The sequence below is a fragment of the Bos indicus genome, chromosome 24, assembly GCF_029378745.1.
Source record: "Bos indicus isolate NIAB-ARS_2022 breed Sahiwal x Tharparkar chromosome 24, NIAB-ARS_B.indTharparkar_mat_pri_1.0, whole genome shotgun sequence".
NCBI lineage: Eukaryota > Metazoa > Chordata > Mammalia > Artiodactyla > Bovidae > Bos > Bos indicus.
The window spans coordinates 26166822-26191154 of NC_091783.1; the positions used below are offsets into that span (position 1 = coordinate 26166822).

A 24333-nucleotide genomic window follows, 5' to 3' on the forward strand; every position below is an offset into this window, starting at 1 on the left:
GGTACCATACCTTAACAACCTTTAAAGTTCCCACATTTGTTCTTTCATTCATTTCTATTTCAAACCAATTCCCCTCATTTCCGGAGATGAAGAAAATGACTGCCATCCAGTTAGCTGAGAACTCCTCATCCAAATCTATTACTCTAATCTGGAGCAAATTTGAATTCAGAGAATTTTCTTCAATGGTTATGGATTGCTGAAACAAGAAGTAAAAATATTTTAGCACAAACTATGTGAGAAAGAGAATTATACTAGTTTTATATAGAATGTTTATAGTTATTCATGATACAGAAAAGGGATCCATGTTTGTGGTCTGACTTTTCATTGTTCAAATAAGGGTTTTTTTCATATGTATTATATAAACAAACACGAGATGAAATATGTGTGTACCTTTGTCTTATGACTTAAAAATAACTACATCTGTAAAGAGAATTGTTAGAGCAAATTTTAGAAGGTAAGGAAACTGAAGTTATTAAATTCAAGGACTGGACTTTGCTGGTGGTCCAGTGGCTGAGACTCCGTCTTCCAGGGCAGAGGGTAGGGGTTTGATCCCTGGCTGGGAAGCTAAGATCCCACATGCTGTATGGTGCCACACACACACACACACACACACACACACACCCCAAACTCTGGGACTTCCCTGTTGGTCCAGTAGCTAAGACTGAAAGCTTCTAATGCAGGCGGCCCAGGTTCAATCCATGGTCAGGGAATTAGATCCCACATGCTGCAACTAAGACCAGGTGCAGCCAAATAAATAAATACTTTAAAAAAATTCAAGGACTATTACTTACTGTTGGCAGTTCCATGTATGGAATGTTATCATTGACATCGAGGATTTTAATGTTGCATTCACACTCTGCTGACATACCATCTGCCCCACCATCTCGGTCTGAGCCTCTTACAGCTAGAGAGTACTGGCCATATTGCTAAAAAGACACAACAAACAATATCACAGTTGATGTAGACAGTTCTTATTTTGTCCTGTACAAAGATCTTTTAAAATGTTGGCTCAACATTTGCATAAATCTATGATGAAGATAGAGGTAACACAGAATGTTGAAAATTCACAAATCTCACATCAATTTATATGAAGTTGCCACTTCTATTCCCAACAATGTCTATACAGCATTATTTAAAAGAAGATAAAATATTTAAAAGCCCTCATTCCTTATTATATGCTGAAAAATAATATAAAGGACGAAGCAGACCAAAATTGTCAGGAGGGGAGAGATTGTTTACCAGGAATTTATAGAATGAAAATTCTGTACCTAAGTTATTAGCCCCTGAATGTGCAAGTAGAATAAAGAGATAGCAAATGTTTGCATTTCTGGGGAGTGCCAGGATGTGGCAGTACAGTTAGTGATGATCTGTTTTCTTGATTCTATTCGATGGTGCTTAAATTTTTAGAAGCTGGTAAAAGCCATGAAGCCTTTTCTAGATATATATATGTGTGCATCCTCACTCAAAGTTCATATACTTTTAGAGGATTCATAGTTAGAGATGTCTTGAGGGCTCTCCACAAATCCCAGGTTAAGAATATCTGCTCTGAAAAAAAGGGAGAGGCCTCAAATTAATAAGATTAGATATGAAAAAAAGTGAAGTAACAATGGATACCACAGAAATCATGAGAAAGTACTACAAGCAACTGTACACCAAAAAATGGACAACCTGGAATAAATGGACAAGTTCTTAGAAAGGTACAATCTCCCAAGACTGAACCAGAAAGGAACAGAAAATATAAACAGACTAGTCACAAGTACTAAAATTGAAACTGTGATTTTAAAACTCCCAACAAATAAAAGTCTAGGATCAGATGGCTTTGCCAGTGAATTCTATCAAACATTTAGAGAAGAGTTAACACCTATTCTTTTGAAACTATTCCAAAAAATTGCAGGGGAAGGAATATTCCCAAACTTATTCTATGAGGCCACCATCACCCTCTTACAAAAACCAGACAAATATACCACAAAAAAGAAAATTATAGGCCCATATCACTGATGAAAATGGACATGAAAATCCTCAACAAAATACTAGCAATCCAAATCCAACAATACATTAAGAGGATTATACCCCATGATCAAGAGGGATTTATCCCAGGGATGCAAAGATTTTTCAGTACCTGCAAATCAATTAGTGTGATACTTCACATCAACAAATTGAAGAATAAAAACATATGATCATCTTCATTGTCATCATCATCAAAAGAAAAGCTTTTGACAAAATTCAACACCCATTTATGATAAAACTCTTCATAAAGTGAGCATAGAAGGAACATACCTCAACATAATAAAGGCCAAATATGATAAAACTACAACTAAAATCCTACTCAGTGGTGAAAAGCTAGAAAATATTTCCTCTAAGATCAGGAACAAAGGAACAAGACAAGGATATCTACTCTTGCCACCTTTACTCAGCATAGTTTTGGAAGTCCTAGCCACAACAATCAGAGAAAATGAAATAAACTGAATCCAAATTGGGGAAGAAAAAGTAAAACTGTCACTATTTGCAGATGACATGATACTATATATAGAAAATCCCAAAGATGCCACCAGAAAGCTAGAGCTCATCAATGTATTTGGTAAAGTTGCAGCATACAAAATTAATACACAGAAATCTGTTGCTCTCACAATGAAATCTATGCTCTCACAATGAAGGCTCAGAGAGAGAAATTAAATAATTTTATTTCTCATCACATCAAAAAGAATAAAATACCTGGGGATAAACCTACCTAAGGAGACAAAAGACCTGTACTCTGAAAACTATAAGGTGCTGATGAAAGAAATCAAAGATGACACAAACAGATGGAAGAATATACCATGTTCCTGAATTGGAAGAATCAGTATTGTCAAAATGACTGCACTACCCAAGGGAATCTACAAATTCAATGCAATTCCTACGAAATCACCAATGGTGTTTTTCACAAAACAAGAACAAAAAATCTTAAAAGTTGTATGGAGACACAAAAGATCCTGAAAAGCCAATGCTCTCTTGACAAAATTGGGGCTAGGAAAATTAGACTCCCTGACTTCAGACCATACTACAAAGGTACAGTCATCAAAACAGTATGTAACTGATACAAAAATAGAAACATAGATCAATGGAACCAGATAGAAACCCAGAAGTAAATCCATGTGCCTATGATCAGTTAATCTACAACAAAAGAAGCAAGACTTTACAATGGAGGAAAGACAGTCTCTTCAATATTAAGAGGTGTTCAGTGCTGAGAAAACTGAACAGCTACATGTAAAAAATGAAACTAGAACATTCTTTAACATCATACACAAAAATAACATCATACACAAAATAGATTATTTAAATGTAAGACTGGATATTATAAAACTTTTAGAAGAAAACATAGGCAGAACAGTCTTTCATATAAATTTCAGCAATATTTTTTTCTGAGCCATCTCATATAGTAATGGAAATAAAAACAAAAATAACAGGACAGCAATGGAGAAACAGACATAGAGAACAGACTTATGGATGCGGGGAGAGGGGAGGAGAAGGTGAGATGTATGGAAAGAGTAATGTGGAAACTTACATTACCATATGTAAAACAGATAGCCAACAGGAATTTACTGTATGGCTCAGGAAACTCAAACAGGGGCTCTGTCATCAACCTAGAGGGGTGGGATGGGGAGGGAGATGGGAGGGAGGTTCAAAAGGGAGGGGATATATGTATACCTATGGCTGATTCATATTGAAGTTTGACAGAAAACAACAGAATTCTGTAAAGCAATTATCCTTCCATAAAAAAAAATAAAAAAATACACAAGTGAAACCTAAATAAATTCAAAAGCTTTTGCACAGCTAAGGAAACCATAAACAAAATGAAAAGACAACCCAGAGACTGGGAGAAAATGATTTGATCGACAAGGGATTAGTTTCCAAAATTTACAAACAGCCCATGTAGCTCTATATATGAAAAAACAAACAACCCAATCAAAAAATGGGCAGAAGATCTAAGTAGACATATATTCAAGGAAGACATCAGATGGCCAAAAGTACATGAAAAGATGCTTAGCATCACTAAAAATTAGAAAGATGCAAATCAAAATTACATTGAGATATTACCTCACACCAGCCAGAATGGCTATCATCAAAAAATCTACACACAGTAAATGCTGGAGAGGGTATAGAGAAAAGGGAACCCTCCTGCATTGTTGCTGGGAATGTAAATTGCTGCAGTCACTATGAAAAAAATATGGAAGTTCCTTAAGAAACTAAAAATAGAGCTGCTGTATAATCAGCATTCCCACTCCTGGGCATGTATCTGGAGAAAAACATGGTTTGAAAGGATGCATGCACCCCAGTGTTCATTGCAGTGCTGTTTACAATGACCAAGACATGGAAGCAACCTAAATGTCCATTGACAAATGAATGGGTAAAAAAGATGTGGTACATACGTACAATGGAATATTACTCAGCCATTAAAAAGAAAGAAATAATGCCTTTTCAGCAACATGGATGAAATTGGAGATGATCATACTAAGTGAAGTAAGTCAGACAGAGAAAGACAAATATATGATATTGCTTATATGTGGAATCTAAAAAAAAAAAAATGATGCAAATGAACATATTTACAAAGGCGAAACAGGCTCACAGACTTAGAGAACAAACTTGTGGTTACCAGGAAGGAAGGGTAGGTTGGGGAAGGATAGATTGTGAGTCTTGGATTGACTTGTACAAACTCCTATATTTAAAATAGATAACCAACAAGGACCCATTTTGTAGCACAGGGAACTCTGCTCAATATCATGTAGCAATTTAAATGGGAAAGAATTTGAAAAAGAATAGATACATGTATGTGTATAGCTGAATCACTTTGCTGTACAAATGTTGCTAAAACAAATGCAACATTGTTAATTAACTATACTCCAATGTAGACTAAAATTATAGTAAAATAATTTATTATATGTGCTCTAGTGGCTTGCCAGTGACTGCACAGTTCCTTTATTGTTTAGAGTTCTTCACCATTACAACTCTTTTCATGTTAAAGGTATCCCACTGGGCTCCTTAAGAAAGTTTGAGAGGGAAAAAACAGCTAAATAGTCAATTTCTTCTGATGGTAATTTTCAAACAAGTAATAAAGGACACAGTGATAACCTGGAAACTGATGGCATTTGGGTTATTATAGAGCACTAAAATAATCTGATTTATCCTAAATCCTGAATTATTAGCAGGGAGATGGTCATTTTAAAATAGCTATAGTACTTAATATTTAATTAAATATCAAGTACAAAATAAAATTTCCTTATTTATAACCCTGAAATTATGCACATCAGTTATATTCTATCAATATTAAAAAAATAATGAAAAGTTGCTATTTTAAAATTAAATCAAGGGACCACATGGTATTATAGAAACCATGTGATGCTGATTCTAATTTGGTAACAATCAGTAATTATTTTTTAATTTGTAAGTGAATAGACTGGTCTGGATGTTACTAAATTCCTCTCCATTATTCTGATTCTATGAGTCATTTCCCAAAGTAATCAGTGGGCTGTCAGTATGTGAGATATAGGAAGAGAAAAGGGAAAAAAGAGTTCTCTTGTCAAATGAGCCTATGATAGGCTGGATTAAAGAAAGATAAGCAAACAAAACAAAAAAGAAAGATAAGCAAGTTTCTTAATCTGTAAAAATTCTTGGGGCTTCTATTGTGTTCACCTGCATTGTGACTCACCAAGATGGGGGACATTACAGCAATTGTTTCTTAAATTTATTTCACTGTAGAACATACTTAGAAAAAATAGAGCTTTTACATCTGCCTTGTGTAGGTGTACTTTTAGAATGTAGTTTTCAAGTTGAGACGAATTCAGTAAATTAAATGAGAAATAAGTATAAAATCTATTTGAGGAATTATTTTCTTCATCTCACAGATATTTCTTATGTTGTTCCCATTATGTGAAAAGGTTATATAATCAAAATTTTAAACTATTGTTTTCTTTTTCATTTCTTTTTCTTAGAACTCTTGCTTTTAGAATCAGTTCCATTGAGACTACAACCCACTGAAAAGAAAAAAAAAATACCTCTCTGTCTAGAAAATTATTCATTGTTCGAATTTCTCCAGTGTATCTGTTGATAATAAACATCGGTGAATCTGAAGGTTCTTGTCTTATGATCTTGAAGGCTATTTTTGAGTTCAAATTATTTGGTTCATCTGCATCAGTAGCATTGAGTACCATCACCAGTGTATCTAGAAATCAAGAAAAATTGATTGCAAATGGACAATTTGCATTTTTGTTGTAATATAGTATACTGCTTTCCCGAAAAAGTGTTATGGTTAGTTAGTCCATGTAATGGGAACTCCACCATTTCCCCTTTCTATTTTTTCAACAAATCAATATCTTAGCTCCTTTTCTATACCTTTGTCTTGATGAAAAGATCACATTTTGCCAGGAACTTTAGACATTACTGGTATTTAAAAAACAAGGAAATATTTTCTTCTGCTTTTACATTTCTTATTCTAGTATAATTATTTTTTAAAGGCTTGTATGGTGAAACAATGTGATATAAGGACAGACCAACTCTCCCAACTACAGCACTTTCTAGCTATGTGATCTTGGCCTCAGTTTCCACATCTATAAATGGGGATGCAATTGGATTGTCCTCACTGAGTTCATGAAAGAAATAGTTATATGAAATAAAATTATGTGAAGTTCCTACTGAATAATACACATTCAATAAATATATTTTATTATTCTATTTTGCGTGGTCTCTAGGAAAGTGCAAGGTATCTAGCAGGTTTAAAGAGATGCATATGTAATTACATTCTGCACCTGTTCTTCACCTTGTCCAGTAATCTTATTGGTAGTTTTGATGAAGGATGCTGGAGAATGTGAAAAGCTGCAAGCGTTCATAAACTAGACTTTTCTATACTCAACTCTGTTTCAAGCACAATTGGCCTTGTCTTTAGACATAAACTATCAGCTCCTGCCTGTCTCTCTCTCTTTCTCAATCTCTGTGTGTATTTATTTCAGCATTTTGAAGTGTTTTCAGAGGCAATTATTTCATTAATTATGGTGCATTCATACAATAAAATCTCATGAAACTCTTAAATGATGAAACTTGTATTTCCTAATATGAAAATGTGTTCAAAATATATTTAAAAATTCACACTGTAGATTAGTATGTAAAATATGGTCACATTTGTTTCTTCTTTGGAAATATGTTTATATATATTTACATGATTATAGAAAGTATGTACCTAAGTAACTAGTGATTCTATTTGCCTCTGAAGAATAGTACAAAGGAGAGCAAAGAATGCATTTTATTTCATTTTTACTCACATTTCGTGAAATTTTTATAGCAAACCTTCTTATAGTAGTATTTTTAAAAGTTTAAAATATAGGTATAATATTTTAACAAATAAAAATTAAAATGTAAGAATTATTTGAGTTTACAAGAAATTATACTGCTTAAAGGAGAAGGCAGTGGCACCCCTCTCCAGTACTCCTGCCTGGAAAATCCTATGGACAGAGGAGCCTGGTGGGCTGCAGTCCATGGGGTCGCTGAGGGTCGGACTCGAATGAATGACTTCACTTTCGCTTTTTGCTTTCATGCATTGGAGAAGGAAATGGCAACCCACTCCAGTGTTCTTGCCTGGAGAATCCCAGGGACGGGGGAGCCTGGTGGGCTGCCGTGTCTGGGGTCGCACAGTGTTGGACACAACTAAAGCGACTTAGCAGCAGCAGCAGCATACTGCTTAAAAATTAAAAGTACTATGGTAAGTTTAAGTTTTGAATTTAAATGAGACAGTATCTCTGCTGTTTTTAGATATATTTAGGAAATCTTCAGTGGTAAGCTAAGCAGTTAATACACTATCTGCACAAGTGATTGAATATTTGGCAGTTAAAATATTGCTTTAACAGTAATCCACAAGGAAGTAATTCCACGTTTAGATTGTGAAAGCTCTTGAGAGTAAATACTGGATCTAGTTTCTAGATTTTCTGGTGCCCTTCCACTGGCATCCCTTGAGATGGTCACCTTTAAATCCACATGGAGGACCAAACAGGATTAGATTTAAAATACATTTCAAATACATAAAACCAGTGATTTGAATAAAAAGCAAATGAAACGTATATTTATTAAATCATATATATGAAGGGGGAAATGCTTGTTTTGTATTTAGTGAAAGTTAGTCATGTCTGACTCTTTGCGACCCCATGGACTATAGGCTCCTCTGTCCATGAAATTCTCCAGGCAAGAATACTGGAGTGGGGAGCCCTTCCCTTCCCCAGGGGATCTTCCCAACCCAGGGATCAAACCCCGGTCTCCCGCATTGTAGGCGTTTTGTATTTCTTTGCTGTCAAAAAAAGCTCTTGAAGATTATGAACACCAAATAGATTGTCTAGAGGTGATTTCTGTGAGTTAAAGTAGTTAAAATTTTTTTAAAAACCAACATGAATAGAAGTGGATGAGATTCCCCTTTAAGTAGTCAGTGTGTGTGTGTGTGTTAGTCACTCAGTCATATCTGACTCTTTGCAACCCCATGAACTGTAGCCTGCTAGGCTCCTCTGTCTATGGAATTTTCCAGCCAAGAATACTGGAATGGGTAGCCATTCCCTTCTCCAGGGGATCTTCCCTACCCTGGGGTTGAACCCAGGTCTCCTGCATTGCAGGCAGATTCTTTTCCGTTTGAGCCACCACAGAAGCCCTCAAGGTAGTCAGGCTGGGAGGCTAAATTCTCTTCCCAGTGCCTCTGTCATCACTGTGCAAAATACTTTTGGGATTTTTCCTTAGGAATCTACTACAGAGGTGGTGTGTGAGCAAGTTCCTCCCATTTCTTTAGCGTTGCTTCTTGTGTATGACAGTTGGAGCTGCTTCCATGGTTGAAGGGAAAGCCATTATGGAACCTTCCTCATGCCTTCCTGTTCTACATGCTTCTCCAAACTTATCTTTCACATTTGTGATGTAGTATCTTGACAGAGTTTAACCTCTAGATGCCTGACTGTTAAGAATGATCTGGAAACCCAATAGTCTTGTTTACTTAATAAAGTAGACTACTTACTTGCGTTAGAATTTTCTTCTATTTCTCCTACAAAAGTAGACATAGAAAATACTGGAGGGTTGTCATTTATATCCAAAACCCTGACTCTAAGCTCAAGAGGTTTCTCTAAATCTTGGCCCAGTGAATTCAGAGCCCGGCAATAGATCTAGGAGAGAAAAGAGGAATAATTACATGATGCAACCCATAATTATTGAGTTCTCGCTTTCTCTGAGCATTATGCTTAGGTATTGTGGGAAACTAAAAGAACAGTGAGACATATGATTTCCAACTCAAAGGTAGGCATAAGCAGTACTTACAAGGGGAGGCAAACACAAAGTCAAAATCCCATTCGAGAAAAGGTCACATGATAAGTTATATAAAGGAAGAACAAAATAGCTATGACTTCATGGGAGGATGTAATGATTGAGAGATCTTCAAAGAAAATTTCAACAGGTGAAGCAGACAATTGACAGGGTGTTCCAAGAAAAAGGATTCATGTGAGGAAGGAAGTGAAGTGGCAAAAACTCATTGCTTGGAATTAGGAATAGGGGTTATGGGGTTTGAGAATATGACAAAGGAGAGTCACACAGGGGCTTCAAAGAAATATAGCATTCATGGGCTAAGTGGTAGCTATGTGGGTGTTTATATTATTATTTGTTTTTGTTGTTCATTCGTTCAGTCATGTCCGACTCTTTGCGACCCCATGGACTGCAGCACACCAGCTTCACTTATTGGGTGTTACATGAGTGTTATGTGTACTATTTTGCCTATGTGATATACAGTAAGTCCCCTACATATGAACCTTCAAGTTGCAAACTTTCAAAGATGCAAATGTATTATAAATCTATTCCAGTACAGTACTGTATAGCCAATTGTATTAGTTGGGTACCTAGGCTAACTTTGCAGGACTTAATGCACTCCCAGAACGAAACTCGTTGGTATGTAGGGAACTTACTGTGCATGTGTGCATGCTCAGTCACTTCAGTTGTGTCCAACTCTTTGTGACCCTATGGACTATAGCCCACTGGGCTCCTCTGTCCATGGGATTATCCAGGCAAGAATACTGAAGTTGGGTTGCCATGCCCTCCTCCAGGGGATCTTCCTGACCCAGGGATCGAATCTGCCTCTCTCACATCTCCTGCAGTGGCAGGTGGTTCTTTACCACTAGCGCTATGTGGGAAACCCAGGGAACTTACTGTATTTCATATAAAAATGCATGTGTTTCAAGAGAAGCTAATAGGCTGGCATGTTGATTTAGAATTTTCAGGGAAACATTGTGGGAACAAGGCAGGAATACCGATATGGAATAGAAAACTAAGGAATTAAAGTAGTTTGAGGCATACAGACAAGCAGTACGAGTGAAAACCTGCAAGCATAGATTACTATTTGAAGACATTTTGGGAAATTATAGGGTTTGAATTGGAGAAGTTACAAGATCAAAGAAAGATATTAAAATTTCGCTATTTTTGTTTTTCAAATATTAACAAGTGTTGACTCTAGTGATAGATGGAAATTGATTAGCAGCCAATGGAGCAGTCAGAAGAGTGATGAAAAAACAAAGTAGATTGATTAAGGTTCTTGGACAGGTAATTATGGGAAAATAGCTAGCTCTTGTGATAAGTCATTGGGAAAAAGCAGAAAATCGATCCTTTTTTTGGATTTAATTCAGAACATTTCTGAACTGGAGGAGAGAGAATTAATTATGGGACTTTTTAATGAAGCGGGTCATCAGGTCAGCTGCATAAAGTGGAAATGAGGTTGAGAGTTTGAAGTTTTGTCACAGCGACTGTAAAGAATAGAGTGAAATTCATTAAAAGTGAGTTAAAGTTTCTCCAAGGCACATTCTGAGCTCAGGGGAGTCGAGCAATATGAATTTATCATCAAGTACGTTCACTCAGGAAAGGCTCCATCTGGAGTTCCAGAAATCATCATTTGGCATTGGAGTTAAGAGGAACTGATATTCTCAACTGAATTAAAGATAAAGAAGTAAGTTAGGCACTTGCCCTTCTTGACAAACATCTAGCTTGACACGGGAGCTGACGAGAGGTTAGCGCTTTTGCTAAGGCTGTTAAGCAAACACTCCTCTGTCTCTCAATCTTCTGTTTCTGTCAGGGCATTGGATGCTCATGAAATAAGAGACAACCAAAAATGCCCAATATTGAGACTCTTGAAATCAAATAAATATGATCTGAACTTAAGATATTTCAAAAGTAATATAGGCCTGAACATACATATTCATGCACTTACAATGAAAAAAGGGGTGACCTCTCGATCAACTATGGATGTTATATTAATTTCACCAGTTTTTTGATTAATAACAAAGATTCCATAAGGTGGCTGATCGATTCCTACTCCAGAGATGCGGTATGTAACTTGCTGGTTTGCAGCGCAATCTGAGTGAATCTGCAAAGAGAGCGCAGGTGAAAATATTACAGAGAGGAAATCAAAAGTACAATTTAATAACTGTCTTTCTTGAAAATTGTTGAATGTGAGTTATCCTGTTATCTTTTGAGAAATGTTGGAAATAGGAATTATTTTCCTAGATAAGTGGAATAATTACAGCTCTAGTATTTTCAGCAGTAAATGACAATGTAATAGAAGAAATTCAGTTTTAGTTTCTACCAAATAAGAAAAAAGTAAACTATCACTCTCATAAATCTAAATCTGTGTAGTTATCATTCATGCATTCACTCATTCAACAGTTAAAATGGATCATATTATTTTTAATGTCTGTGCTAATATTGAAGCCAGTAGGGAACTCCTTACCCTCTTAAGGAGTTTCTCAATGTTATTACATAACTTTGATCTTTTGATTAAATGTTTTTTTAAATGTAAAGTTTTTGAAGAAAGTTTTAAGAGGATTTTTGTAGGTGACAAGAGAGAGTTATCCAACTCTATTGTAGAAGTTTTTAATTCTGAAAATAGGAAGTTGTATTAGCATAAAAATCAAAGAGACCACCCCAAGTAACTCTTATGGAAACCAGGGGTCTCTCTGAAATTAAAAATTATATGATTGTAAGCAATCTCATGGGGGAATGTCTGTGTAAATCTGTGTATATGTATGTATATATGTTTGTATGTGTGAATCTGTGTGTGGAGATGTTTCCGTGTGTGTGTGTATGTGCACATGTGCATGTGACTGGGTGTTTACTAAAGGAAAATAAGGGAAAATGAAGGGAAAAGAGAATGTGAAAGAGGGTACATTGTGAATGTTCATAGAAAGCTAAAAGTAGAAAGTCAATTCTAAGATTATGAGACAGAAAGAGCACACACTTAAATGGTTCCTGTGAATGTGCTGAGCATTAAATTCATTGTTTAAATCACTATATTTTTTCATCTAGAGTTTAGGGTGACACATGATTGTGTATATTAATTTCACTAATGTTATGAGTCAGTGTTCAACTGTCTACCCAAGTGGATAAATTTCTTAATTTACACTTTTGATGGCTTCAATTTTTCTAATCTGAACAGCTATATTCTGTTCTGTATCATAACTTCTCAGTGAGATATGCTCATAAAATGTTTATTTCAAAGGTAGGTTCTTTTGAAAATTTAACTCTGTCCGTTCTGATTTTTGGTTTTTTGCTTTGGGTTTGATACTTACTTTGGCGATCGGGTTCCTCTTTGAGTTGTCCTCCCCTTCCCGGCAGGCTGCAGCAAACTTGATCCACTCACGCTTTTGCCTCCTGAGGGAGTGCCACTTGATGGTGCCATTTTTAGTGTTATAATCCCTGACCTGGGGTGGGCAGGACAAAGTAATAGTATCTATTAACTTTTATTCATAATTCACGTTCCACTGGAGATTTTAGAGGTCAGGGCAGTGTCAGAAAGAGAGGATGTTTAGTTGGAGTAATTGGTAATTTTGATAATCCATTAATTTTAGCATAACATTAACTTTACTTATACATTATAAATTTTCATTGGAAAATATATTACTTTTCCCAAACTATTTTTTTACTTTTAATTTGAAAAAAATTAATTTGCTATATATTACCTGGATTCTAAAGTCACTGTTAACTTCCAGCACCACCTATAAAAAATAAGATAAACATAATAGTTAATTTTTAATTGAATGCTCTACAATGCATGTTATCCTACTGCTTAAAAAAAAAAAAAATTAAACAGTCTTGTGGGTCATTAGCAGGTGGATTTGGTTTCTTTCTCAAGATCTGAGGACAATACTAAGGATTCTTTTGTGTTTGGTTTTTACCTTTCAGTTTTGCTCTTATTTTCATTACTTTTTATTGTTAACTTCTTTTTCATCCTTAGCCTGTACAGATACTTGTAATCATATGAGCTAGGATATTTGAAACTAGAACCCAGGGAGAATGAGGGCTGGGAACTCAAGATCTCTTAGTAAACCTTATGCCTGAAGAGTTGAAAGCACTTGGATGGTATTTAGTGATTTCAATAGTATGTAATGATACTAAAATATTTGACTATAGTTTTGGGGTCTGACTAGCCACAGATGGGAATAGAAAAGAAAATCTGAAGTAAAGAAAGTATATAGCGCAGAAAATATCTGGAAAACTTTGGAATGTTTGCTTTTTCTCAGTCCAGTTCTAGATGGAAGATTTTCGAGTATTCTTAAAAATCTTAAGATGATAAATCTTTAATTTGCTTTGAAATATGAGAATAAAAGTGCTGAAATCAAAACAATTTTCTTTATGTAAAAATGAGTTCATATTTGATGTTTTATTACTGGCACTAAACAAAACAGATGATATAAATGCATCCTTCCACAGCAATGAAGATAAATTACAAGACTGTAGGGACAAATGCTGTGTAAGCAACTTTCATTAATCTTTTCTCCTGCATTAAACAATTTCCCTGTCAAGCAAATGAACTAGTCAAACAGAACTCTCCCTAGTTTTAGCTCTGGCCTTGATCTTTATATATGATTTATAGTGTAAAATTATACATATAATTTAAATTATTTTTTTCTAAAGACAAAGGCACTTCTAAAAACATACATTTATATATTAAGTCTACTATATCAATATACTAAGACATTGTAAAATATCTAAAAATTAGGTGTGGATTTGAAGGATTTGTTTACATTTATTACATTTAACTTAGAATTAGTTAAAGATGGTATAAATTCTTAGTTTTTATTCACCCCTAAATAAGAAAATGGCACCCCACTCTAGTACTCTTGCCAGGAAAATCCCATGGTTGGAGAAGCCTGGTAGGCTGCAGTCCATGGGGTCGCTAAGAGTCAGACATGACTGAGCGACTTCACTTTCACTTTTCACTTTCATGCATTGGAGAAGGAAATGGCAACCCACTCCAGTGTTCTTGCCTGGAGAATCCCAGGGACGGGGGAGCCTGGTGGGCTGCCGTCTATGGGGTCGCACAGAGTCGGACATGACTGAAGTGACTTAGCAGCAGCAGTAGCAAATAAGAAAATTTTAACTTCTGTTTTTTTTTCAGAGTTGCTAATTATGAAAGCTTTTATCATAATTAGACTTTATCTGGACCACTGATAAAAGAAAATTATAGTTTGTATTTTAAAAAATACTAATAATAGTAATTTCAAAATATAATAATTACTTTTTATAGTCACTTTCAATTTTACCCTTAAAATTTTAGTCTCCAATGCATATTTTTAAAAAATTTCCATAATTCATAATGGTTAATATCAGTAGTATAAAGAGATTATGTTTTTATTATAGAAATTATATACTCATGGGATCAAATGTTATTCATTATCATTAATCACCATTACAATTTACTGGATGATAACTAAGTATTGGAAAATGTGTTTAGAGGAATCCATGCACTCAATCTTCAGTAGTATATGTGGTCAATACTATAATTCTTTCCATTTTACAGATGAAGAAATTGAGGTTTGGATATTAATTTAGGGCTAAATATAAAAGCATCTGCCTGCCAATGCAGGAGAGTCAGGAGACAGGGGTTTGATCCCTGGGTTGGGAAAATCCCCTGGAGGAGGAAATGGCAACCCAATCCAATATTCTTGCCTGGAAGATCCCATGGAGAGAGGAGCCTGGCTGGGTCACAAAGAGTTGGGTATGACTGAGTGATCGAGCACACACTCACAATCCAAAACAATTCAGCCTAAATTTGTGTTTGTGGTATGTGTAATATAAGATGGCTTATTCCAAGTAAATTTCCAAGTAAAATATACTATGAAGAATTGACATTATTACAACTTTGAGAATTCAAAATAATTCTGATTTTAATCTAATCTCATAATATCCTTGTGAATTATTAATAGGAGTACTTATATACAATAATAACAGCAATAACAGTAATGCTATGCGTGGGGTGGGAAGAGAAAGAAAAATAAATGACCCAAATGGTCCAAGTTACTTTGGACAAGTAACTGAATTGTTATTGTAGAGTCCCTCTTGGGCACCAGATTGAAATAATGTTAATGCAGGTATGTATTTCTTGCTACCTGTGAACGCATGAACACTTTTTCCTCTAATTTGTAGGTGTGGAACTGGGGTGTGGGGGTATCTTATTTGTCTGGGAGCCATTTCTTCGTAGTTACAGAATTGTGTATGCATCTGTTATTTGTCTTGCGCTTCCCTTACCACACCGAAGTGTCAGTGCTTGCTGTTTGCTTTGGAGAACTATGCCAGATGACTAAGAAACCTTCCAACTTTATGAAGCTGGGTCATTCTTTTTCCCATGAATAGCAACTCAGGCAGAAGACCAAGCAAGTTTCACCACAGAGTCAGGCTCTCAACTGGATTAGTAATTAAAAAACTGCCAAGTCTGCTTAAAATTATGTTTTGTTAACATAATCTTACTGTGATTTGCTCAGAGTCCAGAAAAAAACCCAAAAAACTCTGAAATAGCCATTCTTGGACTTTCAAAGGCAAAATAATGAAATCAAGTACTTCATAGGGTCAGAGAGCTTTCAGTGTACTTGCTGAATTCTCTTAGTTTTCTCATTTGTGAAATGACAGGGGTAGACTAAGTTATATACAGTTACCTTTTCAATTCTAGCAATAAATCTCTGCGTGCAGTAGGAAAATATTGAAATTTTTTGATCATGGGAAAGGCATGATAAAATTGTGGGTTTAAAAGATTACTCCAACCGCAGGGAAGAGGCAGTGATTACAGGCCACCAGCAGCGAATGTTTTACATCAAATTAGGCTGGAGATGCAGAGTTGAAGGGCAGCAGTGGGAACAGACCAGAAAAGATTAAAGGAGAGATACTGCATGGGTGGAACTGACAGGGCTTGAGAACCAATGGGACGTGGGAGTCAAGAGAGGGAAGAATTTCAAGCGATGGCAGTTTTAAACAGGCAGATCAGGAGCAAGGGCATAGCAGAATTTAGCAGGTTAGAACACGGCAAGTTTAAGATGCCAGAAAAGGGCCTGGGTGAAGAGGCTTAGCTATTTGAAAAACACATCAGCGCCATGAACATTGGTGCTTCAGGCCTGATATGTGGAGGAATAACTGCTCAGTTTGCTTAGTTGAAATCATGGGAGAATTTGAAATCCCTCAGGAATACAGCCAAGAAACAGCCTGGGGATAAGAATGAAACATGGGAATTCCTACATTTATGTAACTGGGAACAATGACAAAAAATAAATGAAAAGGAGAAAAAGAAGTGGCTGAAAAAACAGGAAGAAAATGTCATGCAAAATCAAGGATGTCAAAGGAAGGGAAAACTGAAAGATGGGGTGTGAACCATATCAGATGATATGAAATAGCTGAGCAGAGTGATTCCTGAAGAAATCTGAGGTTTTCTAGGACTTTGAATAGGATGCTTTCAGTTGTACGGAACAGGTTCTTTTTGACTGAAAGAAATTGGGGAATAAGATAGAGGGGAAAAGGACATTAAAATAGTCACTTTCCCAAGGGATTTGGTGATAAAAAAAAAAATCAGAAAGATGTGATAGTAGAATTAGATTACTAATAGTGTGCAAGGAAATATTTTTGGAGAGGGAGACATGTGTTGGAGATGAAAGTCACTTGGTTGGAGAGGGAAGTTGAAGGGCACTATCCTGAATAATTTAGACTTTGTCTCTAGAACAAGGATAAGGTTATTTGGGGGAAATCAGGGGACTAGTTTGGATTATGAGATGTGTTGGGGATGTGTTCTGTGGAGACCATGATGGAGATGCACTTAGGTATGAAGACTGGTCAGGCTGAGTACATCTCAGCTCTTTTGTCCACTGGATATGGGTGTTGGAGTGAGTCACTTAGCCATTCAGCGCCTCAGTTTCCTCCTCTGTATATGAGACTAAAGCCCTTTCCAATTAAAATATTCTAAGAAAGCAGTGAATAATTCACTTAAAGCACATCCTCAGTGAACCCTCCCTGCATCTCTATTTTAGGAACCAATCCATATATATATTTTTTTTAAAGCCACAAGACACAAAATTTCATGCTAGTATCAATGATTCTAATTAAGCTCATTTTTTTCTTTTGATATTGAAGTTTACATTTCTTTACATATAATAAAAATGGTCTTGAAAGTAATAAGTAGTAAGGACAACTTCTTGTATTTAATAATTGTGTTAATCTTCAACAGTCACATGACAGTTTTTAAAGCATTACATTTTGTGTCTAACTGTTATGTATATCATAAGAATGAACCTGAGATAAAGCCAAAATATGATAGATTGATTCTTTTAAAAAAAAAAACCTTCTGTTTTGTCTTTCCTTTGTATTACTTGGACCATAGCTGGAGTTGACAGCATGTTGGTAGGTCATTCTTCTTATTTGTTCGATTGGCTTATTTATTTCTTTGACAAATACATATCAGATATGTGAAACCAAGGCTTTATTATTAAGTCTTTTGAAGGATTTAAGCCCTAAAAATATTATGACAAGCCTTAGATAAAATGTACATGTATACTGCATCATGAAAGTAACAGGAAAATTCATCGTGGCTGTTTTCATGTGTAATACCCTCATGATTATTTGGAGTGTGTGTGCGGGTGGGGGGAGGAGAAAATAGAAACCACCCCCAAACTCCCTATTTACCTCTTGTATTCCCTATTTACCGCTTCTTTGTGAATTAGATGTCTACTGAGCAATCTCACACCGGTGCAAGGCACTATGAAGGATACAGAAGTGACTTTGACACAGAACCTGCCCTCCAATAACTTACAGCCAGGTAGTTTCATGAGCAGCAGGCCCTTGATTTGTGAAGCTGTGCTTGTTTATTAGCCAAGGCTGTGCTCTGTGCTTGTAGACCAACTGAGATCAGCAACCAGTGGCATTTAAACCACTTTGACTTGCCTAAGTCCATTAGAGGACATTGCATGCCAGGCAGAGCCAGCAAGAGTGACATGACCCAGTGCTCTGGAAGGGTGCTCCCTCACTGTGGGGAGCACAGTAAGTCTACCGAGTGTGCTTCCTGCTTCAAGTGTCAGGCCAGCGCCTGTTAGGACATGGAGGTAGCCAACAACAATGTTCTTGAAGAATGTGTAGCTGAAAAGTTATCAGAAATAAAGTGCTCTGGGAATATAGACAGTGTTATTTTTCTAGATTCATAAGCCTTGTTAAGTAGGTGAATTTTGTCCTTTAGCAGCCAAGTCATCAGATTTATCCAGTTAGCATTTCCTAGTTCTTTAAGTTTTTCTATCGCCTTAATCAGACACAGTAAATGATTTTATTCTGTAGCAACTCAAACCAATTAAATGATGACACATTTGTACTCTTTATTTTCATAAGAGTGAAAGAACAGGCCGATCTTAAACCTGCTGTGAAATTCCAAAGCTTTTAAGAGCATTATGATTTTGCTTAAATACAATTTATACATTTGAATTAACAGGTGAACAGAAATGCCGCTTCCATCTTCTAGAAAATATTTTACTGAAATTCTGATATCTGTAATATGTATCACTGTAATATGAGCACAAGAAAGCATAGAACCCTCCCTTTGCTTCTCTTCTGTGGTGTCTGTACTAGTTCGTTAGTTTTTCTCTTGCTTTAGGCATCAATAAACACAATTATGGAAATTTAAGATTCTGGTTCCCATAAGTTGATGAACTATGTAATAAAGTATATACTATAGTCCGTATATTTTAGCCCTGGGCTTGAGAAATACTCCAGATAAAACCTGCTTATATACTTAATAATTTCAGCTAAGTTCAAACTGTGGAATTAGTTTATCTGGTGGTCAGAAGCAGTTTTTTTTTTTTGAGGGAAGTATTAACCATGGAAAGAGGAGAAGCGAGGCTGGTATGATCAACTGAAGAAATCAATCATTCTTGGTAGTAAAGATGAGTTTATTTGTTCTTTGAGTGTATGCTGCAGAAGTTGACTTTTAAAGAAAAAGATGCCTTGATATCTGTATTGATTTGAGTTGATTGATTGGACCTGGTGAAGTTGCAAAGTTAGTTTTAGAAACCAATTGAACTATAAAATTCTACTGGTTCTACTTTGCTTTTTCACAGTCACCATGCCATCCCTTATACCACAGTTACAGCCACTCACAAAGATTTCTTATATTTGATACAAAGTTAACTTTGTTTTCTGGTGTAGAACTCATTCTAACCACCCCAAGGCCCCTGCTAACCACCCATATACACACCAATCTCATGGAAACAAAAAGAAAGAAAGAAAGAAAAATAAATGTAGCATTAATAACATTTCTTTGGCCTGCAATGTTATAACAGCTGTAAGCTAGTGTCTGTTCAGGCATCTTGCCTAAATAATGGAATAGTCCTGTGGCAAGCTTGGCCTCCATAAGAAGTTTCTTCCGCTTTATTCTCCCTGATCTAACCCTCTAATTTGAACAAAGTCTTGAAACTTAAAGGAACATTGAGCAGATTACACAGCATACTTGTAATACATGGTTGCCCAGCTCTCAGTGGCTTTGCATTAAAGATAGTTATCAGTTTAAATGTCTTAAAAGTTTTCAAAATTGCCCAAATATGCTCCTTAATGTAGATTTTCACTTACCAATTTTGAGCAGAGAATATAAAGACTTTATATAGATTTTTTCTTTTTTTTTAATTGGCAAAATCAAACATTCAGAATAAGTGTAGCAGAAAAGTTTGCTATAGTGATGGTTCACATTCAGAAACAGTATTTTAAAGCAAAAATAGATTGGATAACTCCAAAGGATATTTATCCAGATCATCTGGTAAAATCAGTAGTAGAAATAACGTGATTTTTCTAAACCTTAGAAAGTGAAATTTTTTTAAAAAGTTATGATATTTTAAATGAAAGATTTCAATTCTTTATAAAATAAGTTCTTTAAGAAATAATTTCCTAATGTGTATGAGAAACTTATGATTGATTCCAAAGTAAAATATGGCAAAAAAACAAACAAATGATTCACATGCAAACAGGCAAAAACAATCCAGACTCAGAAAATAAAGGACAAAGGCCCAGAAATCTCTCTACAAAGAGAGAAAGTTACATGAAAATATATGGTTTTGATAAAATGATATGCTGTACTGAAGAATGACGAGATACAAATGGCTACTTAAAGGAACTTTATAGGATGTAATTAATTAGAAATAATCATTAAAATTTAAAAAGGCATCTTATAGATTCAATGAAAATACATAAGCATCTGAATAAACTTTAATCAGCTGACACGATAATGGACCTGAATTAGATCAAATTTATATGAAATTAAAAACAAAAGTATTTTCTTATTTCATAATTAACAAACACTCCTATGTTCAAATGACATACTGTGTGGTACTCATTAATCCCTGCCATGTCGCAAATTATGAAATTCTCAGTATCAAGTCCCTGGAATAAGGCTAATGTTTGAAGGGCAGTTTGGAACTATATAGCGACCACTTACTGATGCTCATTTATTAATAAATCCACTGGTTATGGCCTCTCAATTAATAAAGTGAATTCAAGTTAACCAGCATATGTTGAATCAAAGATCTCACTTGTTACTATAGACACCCAAAAATGCAGTTCAAAAATGAAGCAAGTAGAGACACATATTCACCACAGCACTACATCCTGCCAAACTGGAAGACACGATTTACCTGGCATTTGCCTCTTTGTATTAGATTAACATTATTGTGAGAGAGACTACAATTTTCAATTTTCAACACAAGAGAAGTTGATACAACTCACTAGTGCTGCACTTAGAAGTCGTCTCTAAAGAGAGAAGACTAAAAAAGTGTAGGGTTGCAATAATAAAGTATTTTGTTATAGTTTCTCTGATCATCAAACATACAACTTTTGTCTCATGGTCATTACTGACTTTCCAGTAGTAAGAACCATTATCATAATAATTATACTTATTCCTTAATTATAGCCATTCCTTCACCTACTATGTCATTTATAAATCTCCCATACTGGCATTCTTTTTGAAATTAAATAAATGTTTTAAATAAAATTACAGTTTAGAAGTGTGGGACGTCTGATATTAGTGATATGAACCCCCAACCACATACAGAACTGATGAGACTGGGTGGTGAAGCCAGTTACAAACAGCTATGATTTTAATTTATATGGATCCTATTTTTACATTTTAAAAACTATAGTGAATCTACCAGCAAAGATACCAAAAGTATGGGGAAATGTCTAGATTAAAAACCAAGATACACCTGTGAGATTAGTTTTCAAAGCCCACCTGCAAAAGAGAATTTGAACAACAGAAGGCTATTAAGTAGTGATCTGACTTTCCCAAGTTCAGTATTTCCCCGGCATGACTTGGCAATGACTTCGATGTCAGAGATGTGATATGGTGAGCTGACACTGATGCACTAATATGATCTTGCAGTCTTCAATTAAGGAGAGAAACACTATTTAAAAATCTAGTCCATAAAAATCACCTTATCATTAGCATAAACTTTTAATGGGTTTAGGTTAGAAATAACACAAAATAACATTTTCCTAAAAGTTCTCCCTTGTTTACCATGAGAACGATGATGGAAACTTTTTAACAGGATTCACTTACCAGGAAAATGAACAGCACCACAGCTGCTCTGAAGAAGGGCCAGTTCATCGCTGCTGGGTTCTCTTACATCCAAGATCGAGGGAGTTTTGTTTTTTCTTCTCTGTTCTTTCTCTTCCCCCCACTCAGCTGATGTCTGCTTAAAAATAATTTCTCAGTAGATGTTCTTACATGCAGGCTTTGAGGTGTTTCTGCCTTCTCTGGGAGCAGGACTGAAGGTACGTATAACCTGTCTAGATCCCCACCCTAAAAACTTGGGCTGGTCTCCCTGAAATGCTTAACAGGATCATCATTGCTCGCAGGTAAAAACTTAGGGACACACCCTCTTCCAGCTGAAAGGCAGCTCTCTGTGGGGCATGGAAGATTCACCCCTTTATTGAAGGTTTCCAGTGGCAGGCATTTAGAATGATCAGAAGTGTGAAGAGCTGTACAACGGATAGGGGTTTTTCACCCTAGGCTCTATTTACAGGTTGTTCAGCTTCTTCCCATATTGAAAAGGGAAGTGGAGTCTGAATGTTTATACTATTCAAAGAGGATTCTGTGACCCACGTTCATTGCCAGACCTTCAGGTCACAGTAGAACATTATAAACTTTCCATTTCAGTGGATGTTAGGAAACAGTCATTTTCTGAACTGTTTTTAAGAGACAGAAACTCTGCTAATGTTAGGAGTGAGGACTTTTTTATTTAAGCATTCGTTCAAACAAACAAAACGTACATACTTACGATTTTACTTACAATTTTAAGGTCCCTTGCGTAAATCACAGTTCCCTTTAAGTGACCAGCCAAAGTCCAGGGACGTCTCTATTGTCTCTCTAAATGAATATCTTCTTTCCCCAATTATTTCTCTCTTTTTAAGGTTCTGTCCTTTTCAAATGGAGTAAAATAAAATGTAAAATATCACTAGGGCAGATTAAACGTAAACCATCAAAACCACCAATTAAAATCTCAGTGATAATTTAAAAAGTGAAGATCAGAGCCTGAAATACTAATAGAAACACAGAAAGCTGTTCTTCAGGTGAGGTGGGTTAAAAGTCAGTGACGATTCCCAAGCACAGAGCCAAGAATCTGTATAGTGAGCCAATTAGAGCACAGGGAATACACTGGAGAAAAAGCTGCCCACACATGCAAATAGAAGACTGAATGTAGCCCTGAAGTCTGTGAAAATAGTGACTGTTGCAGGAAAGCCTTTGGAAGTGTTCTAAGGGTAATCTCCTCTTCACCTGGCAATGTCTAGTATAAATATTGTGAGTGGCAGGAAGTCTATGGAGCTAGAAATAGCAGTCTGGAACAAGAGATCTATCTGGTAAGATGTTGATTATGGTCAAAAGGATGTTAAAAATTGTCCCAGAAAGGAAAGGTATCTCTAAGGGTCAGAGGTTCTCCAGAATGCTGTCATTTCACTATAGGTGTGTGGCTAAAAATGTTACTCCCTCAATGGTTTGGAAATGTCATGCTCTTCCTCATGGAGCTTAGAAGGAGGAGATGGGCTGCCTATATTTACTTGCATAAATGGTTTAAAAAAAGTGAATAAGAATACTTATGATAGAAATTGGTTGATGTGAATAATTGGATCAACTTTCTCATTAGTCAAGTAGGATAGAATGTAAGTATCGACCCATGACTTAGTCTGAGCAATGTATTAGTAGTAGGAAAGTCTGACCACAAATGGCTGAAGACTCACTGGGCATGGGAGATGGAAGGATCTACATTTACAAGCCTCCCATTGGCAAGCGAATATTCTTTCCACCTTGAATTCTGGGCATGGTGCTAAGATATACACTGGTCCTCTTCATCCATGGAATGACTCTTCCCCACACCCAACCCTGGCTCCACCCCTAACTCAATGACTTGCTCCACAATCCGAACCAAGTGGAGCATCTGTAAGGCAGCAGTGTCTCCAGGAGCCTTCTGGAGAGGAGGTGTGGGAGAACCTGGATATTGCAGAGCAATGGCTGTCTTAATTGTCACATGAGAACGAGTGACATTAGGTAACAAATGGAGAAGGGAGGTTATGAATCACCATTCCTCCTCCTTCATCTCCTTCTCTACCTTTTTTTCTCTACTCATCTTAATGTCCTTAAAGCAGTGTTGTTCAGTAGACAAGTTCCTGAAATATGGAAATGTTCTCTATCTGGGAGAACACTTGAATCGATTGTGGATCTGTGGATCCATTATGCTAGCCACTAACCATATGTGGCTATTGAGGAATTGAAACAGAACTCAGAAACTAAAACTTTTACTTTAAATTTAAATAACTGCACGAGGCCATTTTTCTTGTTTAGTCGCTATGTTATGTCTGACTCTTTTACGACCCCATGGCCTGTAGCCTGCCAGGCTTCTCTGTCCATGGGATTTCCCAGGCAAGAATACTGGATTGGGTTGCCATTTCCTTCTCTAAGGGATCTTCCCAACCCAAGGGTCGAACCCACGTCTCCTATACTGGAAGGTGAATTTTTTACAACTGAGCCAT

General features: G+C 36.1%; 1 protein-coding gene across 1 annotated transcript in view; it reads right to left on the reverse strand.

Annotated features, from left to right (window-relative positions):
• The window catches only part of DSG1 (desmoglein 1), a 43462-nt gene extending 21387 nt beyond the window's left edge, over positions 1 to 22075 (reverse strand). Inside the window, exons 1-8 of the mRNA XM_019986916.2 lie at positions 21866 to 22075; positions 12984 to 13019; positions 12594 to 12725; positions 11237 to 11392; positions 9011 to 9155; positions 6030 to 6196; positions 792 to 926; positions 11 to 196 (exon numbers count right to left, since the gene is read on the reverse strand). Of these exons, the coding sequence (XP_019842475.2) occupies positions 11 to 196; positions 792 to 926; positions 6030 to 6196; positions 9011 to 9155; positions 11237 to 11392; positions 12594 to 12725; positions 12984 to 13019; positions 21866 to 21913 (1005 nt within the window). The 5' untranslated portion in view covers positions 21914 to 22075. The remainder of the gene's footprint in view (positions 1 to 10; positions 197 to 791; positions 927 to 6029; positions 6197 to 9010; positions 9156 to 11236; positions 11393 to 12593; positions 12726 to 12983; positions 13020 to 21865) is intronic.
• Positions 22076 to 24333: the final 2258 nt, after the last annotated feature.